General features: G+C 35.1%; 1 protein-coding gene across 3 annotated transcripts in view; it reads right to left on the reverse strand.

Moving 5' to 3' along the window:
* AKAP6 (A-kinase anchoring protein 6) overlaps nucleotides 1-16,793 on the reverse strand; it is a 551,024-nt gene that overhangs the window by 44,345 nt on the left and 489,886 nt on the right. For all 3 annotated transcript variants that reach the window (XM_057721871.1, XM_057721869.1, XM_057721870.1), the window contains one exon: nucleotides 15,545-15,760. In XM_057721871.1, coding sequence (XP_057577854.1) covers nucleotides 15,545-15,760 — 216 coding nt within the window. The remainder of the gene's footprint in view (nucleotides 1-15,544; nucleotides 15,761-16,793) is intronic.

Consider the following 16,793-nt stretch of genomic DNA (forward strand, 5'->3'; position numbering starts at 1 on the left):
TAGAGAAAGCCCACACACAGCAATGAAGACCCAAGAAGCCAAAAATAAATAAATAAATTTATATTAAAAAAAAGATAGATAACCAAAAAGGACCTAATGTATAGCACAGGGAACTCAATATTCTGACAATCTATATGAGAAAAGAATCTTAAAAAAGAATGAATATATGTATCTGTATAACTGCATCACTTTCCTGTACACCTGAAACTAACACATTGTAAATTAACAAGAAAAAAAAATTAAAAAAATATTGTGCTTTCTGATCCATGAACACAGTATAGAATATAGTGCACAGTTTAGTGTTCATCACGCTCTTATTTAATTTCTCTCAGTAACATTTTGTAGCAATATTTTGTTTCAGAGTATAGGTCTTCCATATTTTTGTTAGATATATCCCTAAACATTTCATATTTTTGCTGCTATTATAAATAATAGTTTTAATTTCAATTTCTGATTGTTAATTGATAGTACATAAAATACAACTGATATTTGTACACTGATCTTGTATCCTACAGTCTTGTCAAATCCTTTATTAGCTCTAAGACCTTTTTTGGAGATTCTATAGCATTTTCTACATAGACGACCAGAGTCTATGAATAAGAGGAGTTTGCTTCTTAATTTCCAAGCAGCACGTCTTTAATTCCTTTTTCTTGCTTTATTGCACTTGCTAAAACTTCCAGTGCAATGCTGAATAGAAATGGTGAAAATGGACATCCTCACCATGTTCCTCATGGTAGAAGAAAAGCATTCAGTGTTTTACCATTAAGTATGATGTTACCTGATTATTTGTATATGTCCTTTATTAAGCTGAGGAAGTTCCTACTTTATTTTTAGGTTTCTGAGCTTTTATCAGGAAGGATGTGGGATTTCGGCAAATGCTTTTTCTGCACCCACTAGAACATAGTTTTCCTTTCTATTTGACTATGGTGAATTACATTGATTTCTTTCAAATGTTAAACTAATTTTGCATTTCTAGACCTCACATGGTCATAATGTGTTATCTATTTTATATATTGTTGATTATTTGATAAAATTTTGTTGAGAATCTGTTTATATTAATGAGGGATACTGGTAAGTAGTTTTCTTGTAATGTCTTTGAGTAATACTGAATTGGGAATTATTTCTTCCTTTCCAATTTTCTGGAAGATTTTGCATAAAGTTAGTACAATTTCTTCCTTAACTACTTGGGAGAATTTACCCATAAAGCTATCTAGGCCCGGAGTTTTCTTTGTAGGGAGATTTTAAACTAATGGCTTAATTTATATGCAGATATGGAGCTATTTAGGATGTGTATTTCTTTTTGAGTAAATGTCTATATTTTGCAATTTTAAGGAATTTGTTTATTTTATCTAAATAATTGAATTTAATGGCATAAAATTGTTCATAATATTTCCTTTATATTTTTCAATATTAGTAGAACCTGTAGTGATGTCTGTCTCTTATTCCTGATAATGATCATTTGTTTCTTTTCTCCCTGATCAGTCTTGCTGGAGCTTAATTGGTTTCACTGATCTCAGAAAAACGCAGCTTTTTTCCTCATTAACTTTTTTCTATTTTTTTCTGTTTTTAATTTCAATGATTTCTGCTGTAAATTTTATCATTTTCTTTCTCCTACTTACTTTGTGTTTAATTTGTCCTCTAGTTGCACAAATGTGAAAACCAAAATCATTATTTTGGTGGCAAATTTTGGTTGGTACAAATTTAAATATTTTTTCTATTTCTATTCAGTTCAAAATAATCTCTAATTTCCCTTTTTCATTTCTTCTTTGTCCAGGAGTTGTATATAAGTGTATTATTTAGTTTACATGTATTTGGGTTTTTTTCCAATAATTTCTGATATTTATTTCTAAACTAATTCCATCATAGTAAGAGAACAGGGTGTAATAAGAATGTTTTTTAAATTTGAGACTTGTTCTGTGGCTCAGAAGAGAGTCAATTTTGGTAGATGTTCTGTGAACACTTAAAAAGGATATATATTCTCCTGTTGTTGGATGGAGTGTTTTAAATGTCAATTAGGTCAAGTTTATTTATGGTATGACTCAAGTCTTTTATATTCTTATGATTTTCTGTCTACTTGTACTATCAATTATTGAGAAAAGTACTGGAATCTCTGCTCCAAATTATATATTCTTATCGTCTTGTAATTGTATCAGTATTTAATTTATGAATTTGTAAGTTCTGTTACTAGAGAACAAACATTTAGTAATGATGTGTCCTCTTGATTAATTAGCATCTTTATTATTAAGAAATATCTTTATACCTTGTAATATTCTTTGCTTTGAACTTTTAATTTGTTTAATATTAATATAGACACTTCAACTCTTAAATTTTTTATTGAAGAATAGTTGATATACAATATTATACAAGTTACAGGTGTACAATATAACGATTCACAATTTTTAAAAAATTTTTTATCAGAGTATATTTGCTTTACATGTTGTGTTAGCTTCTTCTGTACAGCAGAGTGAATCAGTTATATGTATACATATATCCCCTCTTTTTTAGATTTTCATCCCATTTAGGTGACCACAGAGCACTGAGTAGAGTTCCTTGTGTTATACAGTAGGTTCTCATTAGTTATCTATCTTATACATAGTAGTGTATATATGGCATTCCCAATCTCCCAATTCATTCCACCCCTTTCCCCCTTGGTATCTGTAAATTTGTCCTCTACATCTGTGTCTCTATTTCTGCTTTGCAAATAAGTTCATGTGTACCGTTTTTCTAGATTCCACATATAAGTGATATTATACAATATTTGTTTTTCTCTTTCAGTCTGTAGGACAGTCTTTAGGCCTATCCACGTCTCTGCATACAGTATTTGTTTTTCTCTGTTTGTCTTATTTTACTTAGCATAACACCCTCCAAGTCCATCCATGTTGCTGCAAATGGCATTATTTCATACTTTTTATGGCTGAGTAGTACTCCACTGTATACATACCATGTATTCTTTATGCATTCATCTGTTGATGGACACTTAGCTTGTTTCCATATCTTGGCAACTGTAAATAATGTTGCTATGAACACTTGGGTGCATGTGTCTTTTTGAATTAGTGGGGCTTTGGGGGTTTTTTGGCTATATACCCAGGAGTAGAACTGCTGGGTCATATGGTAGTTCTATTTTTAGTTTCATTTTAAGTAGTTTCTAAGCAAAATTTTAAAGCATTTAAGACCTATGTAGAATTTTCAGCTATTATCCCTTTTTAATTTGATTACTTAAGCCCCCTTTCCAAAAGTGACAAGTCTACAAGTTAAATTTTCAAATTCCAAGCTAAGTTACAACCTCCAACCAAAATGTCTTCTTCATCAATCCCCACATTAACAACACGCTACAAATAAAGGACAATGGATTACAAGGACAAAAGGGTTTGGTCCTGATGCTAGCCCTAGGGCCTTAAATTACTAAACACATTTTACCTGTTCTCTCATTTGTAAAATAGCAATAGTATACTTGTCTTCCTCCAAGGTACTCATGTCATTTATAAGTAAAAAACATAGTACTCAAGAAAGGTCTCTAAAAATTGTAGCATGAAGAGAAAAAAAATTTAAGTCAGTATTATTGTCAACTTCCACCTCGGAGCATAAATTTAAACGAAAATAGTTACCTCCAGAAAATTAAAGTTCAGAATGATAGCACCAAGGACAAAGGAGAAACCAATAATAAAATAAGTTTTTAATCTTGTTTTTCTCAATTAGAAGTTTTCCTTATGGTATCACCCTATTTTGACCCCAGTTGAGTCCTATAAAAGGCTTTTCTTAGAGTCAGTTGTGATTTATTCATTCAGTGGAATACAATACACAGCAATTAAAATAAATAAACAATATTTATAAGAATCAACATGGATAGCTTTCAACAAAGTAATGTTCAGTCGAAAATGGAAAGGTGCAGAATGATAGCTTTTATGTAGATTTTTTTAAGCTCTTTATTGGAATATAATTGCTTTACACTCTTGTACCAGTTTCTGAGGTACACAATATATCCCCATATCCCCTCACTCCCGCGACTCCCTCTCACCCTCCCTGTCCTGGCCCTCTCAGGCATCACCCATCATCGAATTGATCTCCCTTTGTTATACAGCAACTTCCCACTAGCTATCTATTTTACAGTTGGTAGTGTATATATGTCTATGCTACTCTCTCACTTCACCCCAGCTTCCCCTTCGCCCCCCCACCCCCCCAACCCTGTGTCCTCCAGTCCATTCTCTGCATCTGCATCCTTATTCTTGTCCTGTCACTGGCTTCATCAGTACCATTTATTTTATTTGTTTTAGATTCTGTATATATGAGTTAGCATACAGTATTTGTTTTCCTATTTCTGGCTTACTTCACTCTGTATGACAGATTCTAGGTCTATCCACCTCATGATATATAGCTTCATTTCATTCCTTTTGATAGCTGAGGAATATTCCATTGTATATATGTGCCACATCTTCTTTATCCATTCATCTGTTGATGGACATTTAGGTTGCTTCCATGTCCTGGCTATTGTAAATAGTGCTGCAATGAACATTATGGCACACGTTTCTTTTCAGATGGTTTTCTCTGGGTATATGCCCAGTAGTGGGATTACTGGATCAAATGGTAGTTCTATTTTTAGTTTTTTAAGGAACCTCCAAACTGTTTTCCATAGTGGCTGTACCAACTTACATTCCCACCAACAGTGCACGAGAGTTTCCTTTTCTCCACACCCTCTCCAACATTTATCGTTTCTAGATTTTTTGATGATGGCTATTCTGACTGGTGTGGGGTGATATCTCATTGTGGCTTTGACTTGCATTTCTCTAATAATTAGTGATGTTGAGCATCTTTTCATGTGTTTGTTAGCCATCTGCATGTCTTCTTTGGAGAAATGTCTATTTAGGTCTTCCGCCCAATTGTGGATTGGGTTATTTGCTTTTTTGGTATTAAGCTGCATGAGCTGCTTGTATATTTTGGAGATTAATCCTTTGTCTGTTGCTTCGCTGGCAAGTTTTTTCTCCCATTCTGAGGGTTGTCTTCTTGTCTTGTTTATGGTTTCTTTTGCTGTGCAAAAGCTTTTAAGTTTCATTAGGTCCCATTTGTTTATTTTTTATTTTATTTCCATTATCCTAGGAGGTGGTTCAAAAAGGATCTTGCTTTGATAGATGTCATAGAGTGTTCTGTCTATGTTTTCCTCTAGGAGTTTTATAGTGTCTGGCCTTACATGTAGGTCTTTAATCCATTTGGAGTTTATTTTTGTGTATGGTGTTAGGAAGTGTTCTAATTTCATTCTTTTACATGTTGCTGTCCAATGTTCCCAGCACCACTTATTGAAGAGGCTGTCTTTTTTCCGTTGTATATTCTTGCCTCCTTTGTCAAAGATAAGGTGCCCATATGTGCTTGGGTTTACCTCTGGGTTCTCTATTCTGTTCCACTGATCTTCCTTTCTGTTTTTGTGCCAGTACCATACTGTCTTGATCACTGTAGCCTTGTAGTATAGTTTGAAGTCAGGAAGCCTAATTCCACCAATTCCATCTTTCCTTCTCAAGATTGCTTTGGCTATTCGGGGTCTTTTGCCTTTCCATACAAATCATAAGATTTCTTGCTCTAGTTCTGTGAAAAATGCCATTGGTAATTTGATAGGGATAGAGTTGAATCTGTAAATTGCTTTGGGTAGTACAGTGATTTTCACAATGTTGATTCTTCCAATCCAAGAACATTGTATGTCTCTCCACCTGTTTGTATCATCTTTGATTTCTTTCATCAGTGTCTTATAGTTTTCTGCATACAGGTCTTTTACCTCCTTAGGCAGGTTTATTCCTAGGTATTTTATTCTCTTTGTTGCAATAGTAAATGGGAGAGTCTGCTTAATTTCTCTTTTTGCTTTTTCGTTGTTATTGTGTAGGAATGCAAGAGATTTTTGTGCATTAATTTTGTATCCTGCTACTTTACTAAATTCATTGATTAGTGCTAGCAGTTTTCTGGTAGAGTCTTTAGGGTTTTCTGTGTATAATATCATGTCATCTGCAGAGAGTGACAATTTTACTTCTTTTCCAATCTGGATTCCTTTCATTTCATTTTCTTCTCTGATTGCTGTGGCTAACACTTCTAAAATTATGTTGAATAATAATGGTGAGAGTGGGCACCCTTGTCTTGTTCCTGTTCTTAGAGGGAATTCTTTCAGTTTTTTCACCATTTAGAATGATGTTGGCTTTTGGTTTTTCATATATGGCTTTTATTATGTTGAGGTAATTTCCTTCTATTTTCTGGAGAGCTTTTATCATAAATGGATGTTGAATTTTGTCAAAAGCTTTTTCCACATCTATTGAGATGATCATATGGTTTTTATCCTTCAGTCTGTTGATATGATGTATCACATTGATTGATTTGTGTATATTGAAGAATCCTTGCATCCCAGGGATAAACCCCACTTGATCATGGTGTATGATCTTTTTAATGTGCTGTTGGATTCTGTTAGCTAGTATTTTGTTGAGGATTTTTGCATCTATATTCATCAGTGATATTGGTCTGTAATTTTCTTTTTTGTGTGACATCCTTGCCTGGTTTTGGTATCAGGGTGATGGTGGTCTCGTAGAATGAGTTTGGGAGTGATCCTCCTCCTGCTATATTTTGGAAGAGTTTGAGAAGGATAGGTGTTAACTCTTCTCTAAATGTTTGATAGAATTCTCCTGTGAAGCCATCTGGCCCTGGGCTTTTGTTTGTTGGGAGATTTTTAAACTCATTCTCAATATCCGTACTTGTGATTGGTCTGTTCATATCTTCTGTTTCTTCCTGGTTCAGTCTTGGAAGATTGCACTTTTCTAAGAATTTATCCATTTCTTCCAGGTTATCCAATTTATTGGCATATAGTTATTTGTAGTAGTCTCTTATGATCTTTTGTATTTATGCAGTGTCCGTTGTTACTTCTTTTTCATTTCTAATTCTGTTGATTTGCACCTTCTCCCTTTTTTTCCTGATGACTTTGGCTAATGGTTTATCAATTTTGTTTATCTTCTCAAAGAACCAGCTTTTAGTTTTATTCATCTTTGCTATTGTTTCCTTCATTTCTTTTTCATGTATTTCTGATCTGATCTTTATGATTTCTTTCCTTCTGCTCACTTTGGGGTTTCTTTGTTCTTCTTTCTCTTATTGTTTTAGGTGTAAGGTTTGGTTGTTTATTTGATATTTTTCTTGTTTCTTGAGGTAGGACTGTATTGCTATAAACTTCCCTCTTAGAACTGCTTTTGCTGTCTCCCATGGGTTTTGGGTTTTTGTGTTTTCATTGTCATTTGTTTCTAGATATTTTTTGATTTCCTCTTTGATTTCTTTAGTGATTTCTTGGTTGTTTAATAGCATATTGTTTAGTCTCCATGTGGTTGTATTTTTTACAGTTTTTTTTCCTGTAATTGATATCTAGTTGTATGGCATTGTGGTCAGAGAAAATGCTTGATATTATTTCAATTTTTTTCAATTTACTGAGGCTTAATTTGTGACCCAAGATGTAATCTCTCCTGGAAAATGTTCCGTGTGCACTTGAGAAGAAAGTGTATTCTGTAGTTTTTGGATGGAATGTCCTATAAACATCAATTAGGTCAAGATGGTCTAATGTGTCATTTAAAGCTTCTGTGTCCTTATTTATTTTCTGTTTGGATGATCTGTCCATTGATGTAAGTGGGGTATTCAAGTCTCCTACTGTTATTGTGTTCCTGTCGATGTCTCATTTTATGGCTGTTAGCATTTGCCTTATGTATTGAGGTGCTCCTCTGTTGGGTGCATAGACACTTATAATTGTTATATGTTCTTCTTGGATGGACCCCTTGATCATTATGTAGTGTCCTTCCCTGTCTCTTGTAACAGTCTTTACTTTAAAGTCTAATTTTTCTGACATGAGTATTGCTACTCCAGCTTTCTTTTGATTTCCATTTGCATGGAATATCTTTTTCCATCCCCTTACTTTCAGTCTATATGTGTCCCTTGGTCTGAAGTGGGTTTCTTGCAGGTAGCATATAGAAGGGTCTTGTTTTTGTATCCATCCAGCCAGTCTGTGTCTTTTGGTTGGAGCATTTAATCCATTTACATTTAAGGTGATTATTGACATGTATGTTGCTATTACCATTTTCTTAATTGTTTTGGGTTTGTTTTTGTAGGTCTTTTCCTTCTCTTGTGTTTCCTACTTAGAAAAGTTCCTTTAGCAATTGTTGTAAGGCTGGTTTGGTGGTGCTGAAGTCTTAAATTTGCTAGTCTGTAAAGCTTTTGATTTCTCTGTCGAATCTGAATGAGATTCTTGCTGGGTAGAGTATTCTTGGCTGTAGGTTTTTCTCTTTCAGGACTTTCAGTATATCCTGCCATTCCCTTCTGGCCTGCAGAATTTCTGCAGAAAGATCAGCTGTTATCCTTATGGGTTTTCCCTTATATGTTATTTGTTGCTTTTCTCTTGCTGCTTTTAATATTTTTTCTTTGTGTTTAATTGTTGTTAGTTTGATTAATATGTGCCTTGGTGTATTTCTCCTTGGGTTTATTCTGTATGGGACTCTCTGCACTTCCTGGACTTGATTAATTATTTCCTTTCTGATGTTGGGGAAGTTTTCCACTCTAACCTCTTCAAATATTTTCTCAGACCTCTTCTTTTTTTCTTCTTCTCCTGGGATGCCTATGATTCGAATGTTGGTGTGTTTAATGTTGTCACCAAGGTCTCTGAGACTGTCTTCCATTCTTTTTATTCTTTTTTCTCTTTCCTGCTCTGTGGCAGTTATTTCCCCCATTCTTTCTTCCAACTCACTTATTCATTCTTCTGTCTCAGTTATTCTGCTGTTTATACCATCTAGAGTATTTTTAATTTCGGTTATTTTGTCGTCCATTACTGTTTGTTTGCTCTTTAGTTCTTCTGAGTCCTTATTAACTGTTTCTTGTATTTTCTCTATTTTGTTATCTAGATTTTGGATCATCTTTACTGTCATTGCTCTGAATTCTTTTTCAGGCAATTTTTCTATTTCCTCTTCATTTATTTGGTCTTGTGGGTTTTTTCCTGCTCCTTTGCCCCATGGTGTTTCTTTTTTTTCTCATTTTGTCTATTTTATAGGATTTTCTTTCTCCTTTCCTTATGCTGCCTGGTGGTAATTCCTCTTGTTTCTGCCCTCTGCCCCCTGTGGTGGGATTTGTTCAGTGTCTTGAGTAGGTTTCCTGGTGGGGGCATCTGGTGTCTGCTTTATGGTGTGTGGCTCTGTGTCTTTTCTCTCTGATGAGCAGGGCCATGTCAGGAGGTGTGTTTTAGGGTATCTGTGAGGTTAATATGGCTTTAGTTAGTCTGTGTGCTGATGGGTGGGTTTGTGTTCCTGTCTTGTTTGTAGTTTGGTGTGAGATGTCCAGCATTGGCAGTTGCAGACAGTCAGATGAAGCCAGATCTTAGATTCTGATACAGGGCTCCCTGAGAGTTCTCTGCAGTCTGGACATGCTGAGCCGTGGTGCGGACCCTCTGTGTTTTTCTCACTCTTTCCCATCTGCCACAGATCAGCTGCTTCACCCTCTTTGAACAGTCCCAAATGCCCTAGGATGTGGGACCCCTCCCTTTCCTTTCTCCTCCTCCTCTTTCTCCTTTTTTCCCCTCTGTCCTACCCAATTATGTTGGGATTTTTGCAGTCTTTCTGGTGTCCGAGGTCATTTGCTGGTGTTCAGGTGGTTCTCTGTGGGAATTATTGCATCTTTTGGTGTATTCCTGATGCATCTGTGGAGAGGGATGCATTCCACATCCTTCTACTTAGCCACCATCTTTCTTCTCCTGCCCACGAAGTTCTCGTGTACTGAGCTCTTGCCAGTGCTCTGGTTGCCCACCACTGTGATCTGTGGCAGCTCTAGCAGGCAGCTCTGTCCCAGTGCTCAACTCTCTTTTGATTCCATTAACTTAATATATATTTTCCCATCCTTTTACTTTTAACTTAATTTTTCTGTATACTTAAAATGGTAACATATAGTTCAGTCTTGCTATTTTTATGCAATCTGTTGATTACTGCCTTTTAATTGGGGTTTTTAGTTCACTTATATTTAACAGAATTATTGATGCACTTGGTTCAGTTTTCCATCTATGACATCTGTTCTTTATTCCCATTTTTCCTCTTTTACTACACTGTGTGTGATATTTTAAAATTATTTCCTTTCCTTTCCTTTGTTGGCCTATTTGTTATAGCTTCTTGTGCTTTTAAAGAATCATAGTATACATTTTATCTCATTTATCTTTAAGTGATTCTATACCCCTATACTTTTTAATATAAGAACCCATACAACAATATAGTTCCTTTTCCTGGCCTTTGTGATATTTTGTCAAATGTTTTACTTCTACATGTGTTATAAATCCCATAATACCTTGTTATTATCTTGCTTTAAACAACCTATTATCACTTAAGGAGACTTATATAAGATGAAAAAAACATTTCATATTAATTCACCCAGTAAGTATTTCCAGTGATTTTCATTTCTTTGTGCAGATGCAGGCTTCCACTGATACCATTTTCTTTTTTCCTGAAAGGATTTCCCTTAACAATTCTTGCAGTTCTGCTGCTGATTTTTTTTTAAAGTTTTCATATCTGAAAACCATTTATTTTTGTTTTCCTTTTTGAATAGTATTTTCTCTGTGTATAGAATTGTGGGTTATTTTCTTCCACTACTTTAAAGATGTTGTTTCAGTTGTATTATTTCTGAAAAAAGCATGCTATAACTCTTTCTTCTTTTTTTTCTGTATCTTTTTTCCTCTGGATACTTTGAAGATACTCTCTTATCACTGGTTTTAATCAATTTGAACAGGATACCCCTTGGTGTAGTTTTTTTCATGTTTCTTGTGCTTAAGGTTTGTTAACATTCTGGATCTGTGGGTTTATAGTTTTATCAAATTTGGAAAATCTTGGCCATTATTTCCTCAAAAATTGTTTGTCCCTCTGTCCCTTTTTTTAGAGATTCCAATTACATATACATTAGCCTGCTTGATGTTATCTCACAGCTCACTAATGCTATGTTTTTGTCTTTTTTTTCTCTTTGTTTTGTTTTTGACAGTTTCTATAGCCATGTTTTCAGGTTTATGAATTGTTGCTTCTGCAATGTCTAATTGGTTGTTAATATCATCCACTATATTTTCATCTCAGTTATTATAGTTTTCATCTGCAGAAGTTTGACTTTAGACAGATATCTTCAATGTCTCTACTTAATAAGCTCAATATATTTTCTAGCTTCTTGAACATATGGAATGCAAGTAAAATAACTTTTAATGCTCTTGTCTATTAAATCTGTAATATGTCATTTCTGGATCTGTTTCTATTAATTGAATTTTTTTCCTCATTACCAAACATAGTTTACTTCTTTGTACACTGGAAGCTTCTGACTGGATGCCAGACACTATCAATTTTACCCTGCTGGATGCTTAATACTTAGATGCCTATAAGCATTCTTGAGTTTTGTACTGGGATATAGTTAAATTTCTTTGAAAGAGTTTGATCCTTTCAGATCTCGCTTTTAAGCTTTTTGGGCAAGACTAGAGCAGTATTTAGTCTAATTTTGCCCCATTACTAAGGCAAAACCGTTCTTAGTACTATGCACACACCCTGAATAATGAGGATTTCTACTGTGACTGATGAGAAAAGGAACTATTCCCAGCTGTGTGTGAGCTCCAGGGATTGTTCCCTCTAATTTTTTCAGGTGATTCCTTCTGCTGAAGACTTAATAGGATCCCTCTGCATAGCTCTATAGTCATCTCTCTGTGCAGCTCACTCCTCTCTGGTACTATGCCTTGTAGTAACTTTAGCTGCCTTGTCCTTCTCAGACTCCCTGACCTGTCTCCTCAACCTGGGGAGAATGCCAGGCTCTGCAGGGATTTCCTCTCTGTACACTGCGACCTGAAAACTCTCTCTAGGCAGAAATTTGAGTAATCACAGTATCATTTCAATAATTTCACATTTCTTCATTTCCTGGTATCCAAGGTCTTGAAATGGTGATTTTGTCCAGTTTTTAAATTGTTTCAGGTATAAGGGTCCTGGTGCTTTACTCTCTCCTGGCTGGAAGTGGAATTCTTATTTATTTTTAGAGGAAGAAGGACTATGGCCTTCATCCAGGAGTTATCTTCTCTTTGCTAAAGATTATTCTGTGTGAATTTATAGATTATTGGTATGGATTCTTGGTGTTTCCATGGATTGTCTCATATATTTTAATTTGCATCTACTGTAGGAAGTGAGATTCAAACTGTCAAAACAAAACAAAACAAATATCCTGGTTCTCTACAATAAATATATCACAAATTCAGAATGCTATTTTGGCAAATGGGATGACCTAAGGTAATACAAGCACATGGTATTGCCAGCCAAAATATGGAGCCTGAATCATCAAAAGAAGTCAAAGGAACAAAGTTCAAGCTTCCTTGGCTCATAAAGAAAGAAGTTAGGAGACCAGAAATAAAAACATACAATTCAAATGAAAATTAGAATTAAAGCATAAAAAGTATGGATAGAGATCATTTTTTATAGGTAATGCAAAATAAACCAAAGTAAGTCTGGGGAAAGAGCTTGAATGTAGAAAGAACAAAGTGTAGTGTAAAATAATTATACAATTTCAAGTCTTGATGATAAATAAGAAAGATTTTCAGGGGTTTTATCTGTTTTAACTTTCAGAATTTAATACAAGATCTTTTGCTTTTTTCTAATTAAAAAGAGGGAGAGAGATTTATTATATACCTAGTTAGAAAAAATAGAGAAGCTTGCTTAATTGACGTTTGTACATTTATTTGAATTTTTCTGAATATTATGGAGTTTCCATATTTTTGTCAGTATTAACTGTAAGCTTGAAGCCAGCAATTACCTCAATAGACCTAGCATTGTAGTTATTTGTGTATTTGTATCAACTACACTTTCTGAGGAGAAGGAGGATATCTTATTTACCTTTGAATCTCTAACACTGATTACTATAGAGCACCACTTAGAGAAAATGCACTTATTTAACAAATTCTATGGAGCACCTGTTAAGTCCTATATACTATGTGGGGTTTTAGGAATGTAAAGGTGAGCAGAAACTGGGGTGTGGCTACTTTCTTCAGACTAGTGGAGAAGACCAACAGTAATTAAATCATCACACAAACAGACGTAACATGAAAAATGAGGAGCACTGGACAGATGATTAGGTGACATCTCTTATACAAGCTATTTCCAAAGCAACTAATTAAGATAATTCTGCAACACAGAGATAGAATTAGAGCCTCTAATTCTAAGTGCCAGAACCTAGCTCACATTTTCAGAATGACTTTATTCAATAGCTCAAAGAGAATTTCCTTCAGAAATAACTTGAAGAAAAAAAGAGTACATCATGGAGGACTTCACATCATATATTAGAACCTGGAAAAACTGACCCTACCAGGCAAGAAGAAAGGTTAAAAGGCATCTCCTTGGTCATCTCATGAAGGTGAAATATTCAAATAGGAACATAACACTCAAAGCCATTTTGTTAGAATATGAACGTTGAGAATTAATATAGATAAAACAATACCAAATCAAATGCCAGAATGAAACAAAATTTATCAAATGAAAGCACGTATTCATTCATTTAGCAAATGCCTATTAAACATCCGCTATATGCAGGTATGTCCCAGGACCTGGAAATATAGTGGTGAAAGTCCCTGTACACGAAAAGGGGGTGGCATAGGGGTGGGGACATAGGATGAAAAAGCAAACAGACCACTTAGAGGCTTCTGAGTCTCTGCAAAGGGAGTCTCCCACAGTGGTGAAATACGTGTTTGCCCATCAAAGCAACTTGGACTCTTTACCCAATCAACAGAGATCAGAAGCAAGATATATCTCCAGTGTAATGAGGTGTACAGTGTTCATCATATTGTTGGCTTTAGTGCCACTTGCTTCTCTTCTACCCGTTTCTCAAGTGATTTTTCACATTTGTTTAGCACAGAGGACCTTATTTGCTACCTCGTCATTCCGTAAAACCCACACATTCAGCAGCCAACCTAAAGAAAAGGGGAGGTTGTGTCCATCTTCAATTTTTAAACCTACCTCTCTGTAGTAGCTTGAGCCTCTAAGAAGCAGCCAGGATTTCAAAGCTAAAGCTCACCTTTACCACAGAAGTAGGATAAAAATGTCTACAGCTAGTCTGCAGAAATCCAGTCCTGCATCCCTGATTATACGATTTCAAATAAACCTCCAAAGAAACCCAGTTTTATTTTCCCCAAAGCAGCTTGACTGCTCCCAAAATGTTAGAACTTCTCCAGGTGCAGTTGGTTTTTGTGTAAATTTTATTATGGCCACTACTATGCTTAGATGTTTCAAACTACAGAATAAAAAAATAACCTCTTCTACACTTTCAAACACTCAGAGAAAAAAAAGAAAGAAAGAAAAGAAAAGAAAACGCTAGCTAAATAGCTTCACAACAAACAGGTCATTTCATGAAAAGACATCCAATTATATAGAATCTGATTACTGGTAATAACTTGGAAGTCTTAAGAAATTTAACAACGTCAACACAAAACAAAATGAACTATTGAGGATAAAATCATCCCCTAGACTCAACATAACTACAGTTGCAAAAAGAGTGAGAAGGCTTACTGATTCATTGTCCCTTCTGTTCTCAGTCCCCAATGCTAAACACATCAGATAGCAAATATTAAAGCTTTGTTAAAACTAGAATTCATACGAGAAGGCTGTTTTTCAGTGGCAAGATTATTACATTTGAGTTTTCAATTTTGAATCTTGAACTTTCCAAGGACATAAAACTGATAATGTAAATAAACAAGAAAACATTTCCATTGTATATATGTATGTATATATGTGTGTATTTCACTTACGTAAGTCAAACATGAGAACTAGGTCTTCAACTAAAAGACACCAACTTCAAGATTATTTGGGGAATGCAATCTTTTCATCAATAAATCCTTTCCCTTAAGGATATGAAGGTTTTCTGGACAAGTGCATATTCTATATTATAATAAAACAACTCTAGTTATATACATTTCCTTCATCTAGCAACAGCTGGAATTTGGAAAATTCTTAAAGGGGGTCCCTACCTCTGCCGTGAGCACTGCATTAAAACTCTCAGAGGAAACTTGCTAGTTCTCAGCAATGCATTTCTATTGGAAGGAGCTCTAAGCAAGAACAACGGAGACTGTTTCACATGTGGACAGTGTTAATTCATATCATGTAAGGAAAAGGTAAACAGTATACTTTACTGTGTTGCCTTGTCTGTAGAGCATACACATTGCTCTATAGGCTCTGAGAGTGGTAAGCCACCTCCTAGCAAAACCTCCATGGGGTATGGTATGATTAATGATATTGTTGGTGAAGGAATGACTGAAAGAATTAATGGCTTAGTTTGGTAAGGTTAAGCAACGTCTCCATACGATTTTTTTTAAAAGACAATGAGACTAAAATGCATCTTATTAGTAGGCAGATGAATCTCTGTGTTACAATAAATGAAGTTTCTTTTAGTGGTTGGAGATAGCTATCCCTTTAGTTGGCAAGCCACTTGTAAGATGAACACATTTTCCAAGCTCTGAGAATTTCTTTTTTCTAAGAAAAATGAGACAGCATTATGCTTTAAGAAAGAAATCATCACTCACAGATTCCTTTCCCATCTTCTTTTGTAGCCGTGTTTGCCACTGGACAGCTTGCATTACAATGGCTTCCCATCTTCTTTCAAGATTGACAATAATCAGCTGCATGGGTTGGTGGTCTGCGTTCAGATTGCAGGTTTCCCGGTCATCCAGGAGATGCTGGCATAATCGCAGGATGGAGGCCACTCCACGACGTCGCTGCTTGATTTCACAACAGAGGGACTGCAACAGAAAGAGGGACTGATCCATGCGTGTTTATAGGGCAGAGTTCCCCCAAACATAAAACACCCTCTTCCACCATAATTTTAAATTGAAGTGATACACTCAACTACGAACAACAGGACAAGAGGGACTCTGGAGTTGCCTTGGGATTGGAGATCTTCTACAGATACCCAGCGGATGCCAAGGAATTTAGCTGCATCTCATTCAGCTAAATTTTTTTTTTCCTTTTTACTGATTTCTACATCTAAGATGTTGGGACCTACCTTGATATCTAGGTGATTAATTTAATGAAATAAATCATTTATGCCAAACAGGTTGACACACTTTGATTCAAGGTCATAGGAAACACAAAACACAGAAAAGTCCTCCAAAAGGAAATGGAGTATTTCCAAATTTACTCCTAGATTATTTGGAGCCAAAAGTTTACTTTTCTACTGACTGGAAGTAAGTTAAATAAGATTGCAAAAAAAAAAATTGACATATAACAGCTATTATTTGAAAAAAACGATAAGTAACATTTCTCTTCCGAAACTTGATTAACAAAGCAGTAATGTTTTCAAAACAGAAATTAGGATACTGGATTATTACCGCATTATTTGTTAGTTGCTGTGTTTCTTTTAATAGACATTCACACTACTTAAGAAGGGTATGCATGCATCAAAATAACATTTTGCCCCCAGAAGCATTTGTATTGCTGCAGTGACCCTAAGCTGAACGATTCAAGCGAAATAGTGGGTACACATGTCTAAAAATATTATATCTTTTCTTTGCCTACGGATAGTGTGTAAGTGATATTCTAATTCAAAGCCTTCAGGAGAAATGATGATTATATCCACAAACATCACTGAATTACTAATCTCCTTCTACTGCCACAATTGGACTGTTGTAACAGTTAACAGATTGCTTATTAATCAACAAGGGTAAACAAGACAATGCAATTTCATTTAGTGCTAGAGTTTTAATGCCTAAAAGTATTTGTGCTTAAAATGTTAATCTAGATAAGGCTTCATTAGAAGGAGTCTTAAAATGATTA

This window comes from Hippopotamus amphibius, chromosome 2 (assembly GCF_030028045.1).
Source record: "Hippopotamus amphibius kiboko isolate mHipAmp2 chromosome 2, mHipAmp2.hap2, whole genome shotgun sequence".
Lineage (NCBI taxonomy): Eukaryota > Metazoa > Chordata > Mammalia > Artiodactyla > Hippopotamidae > Hippopotamus > Hippopotamus amphibius.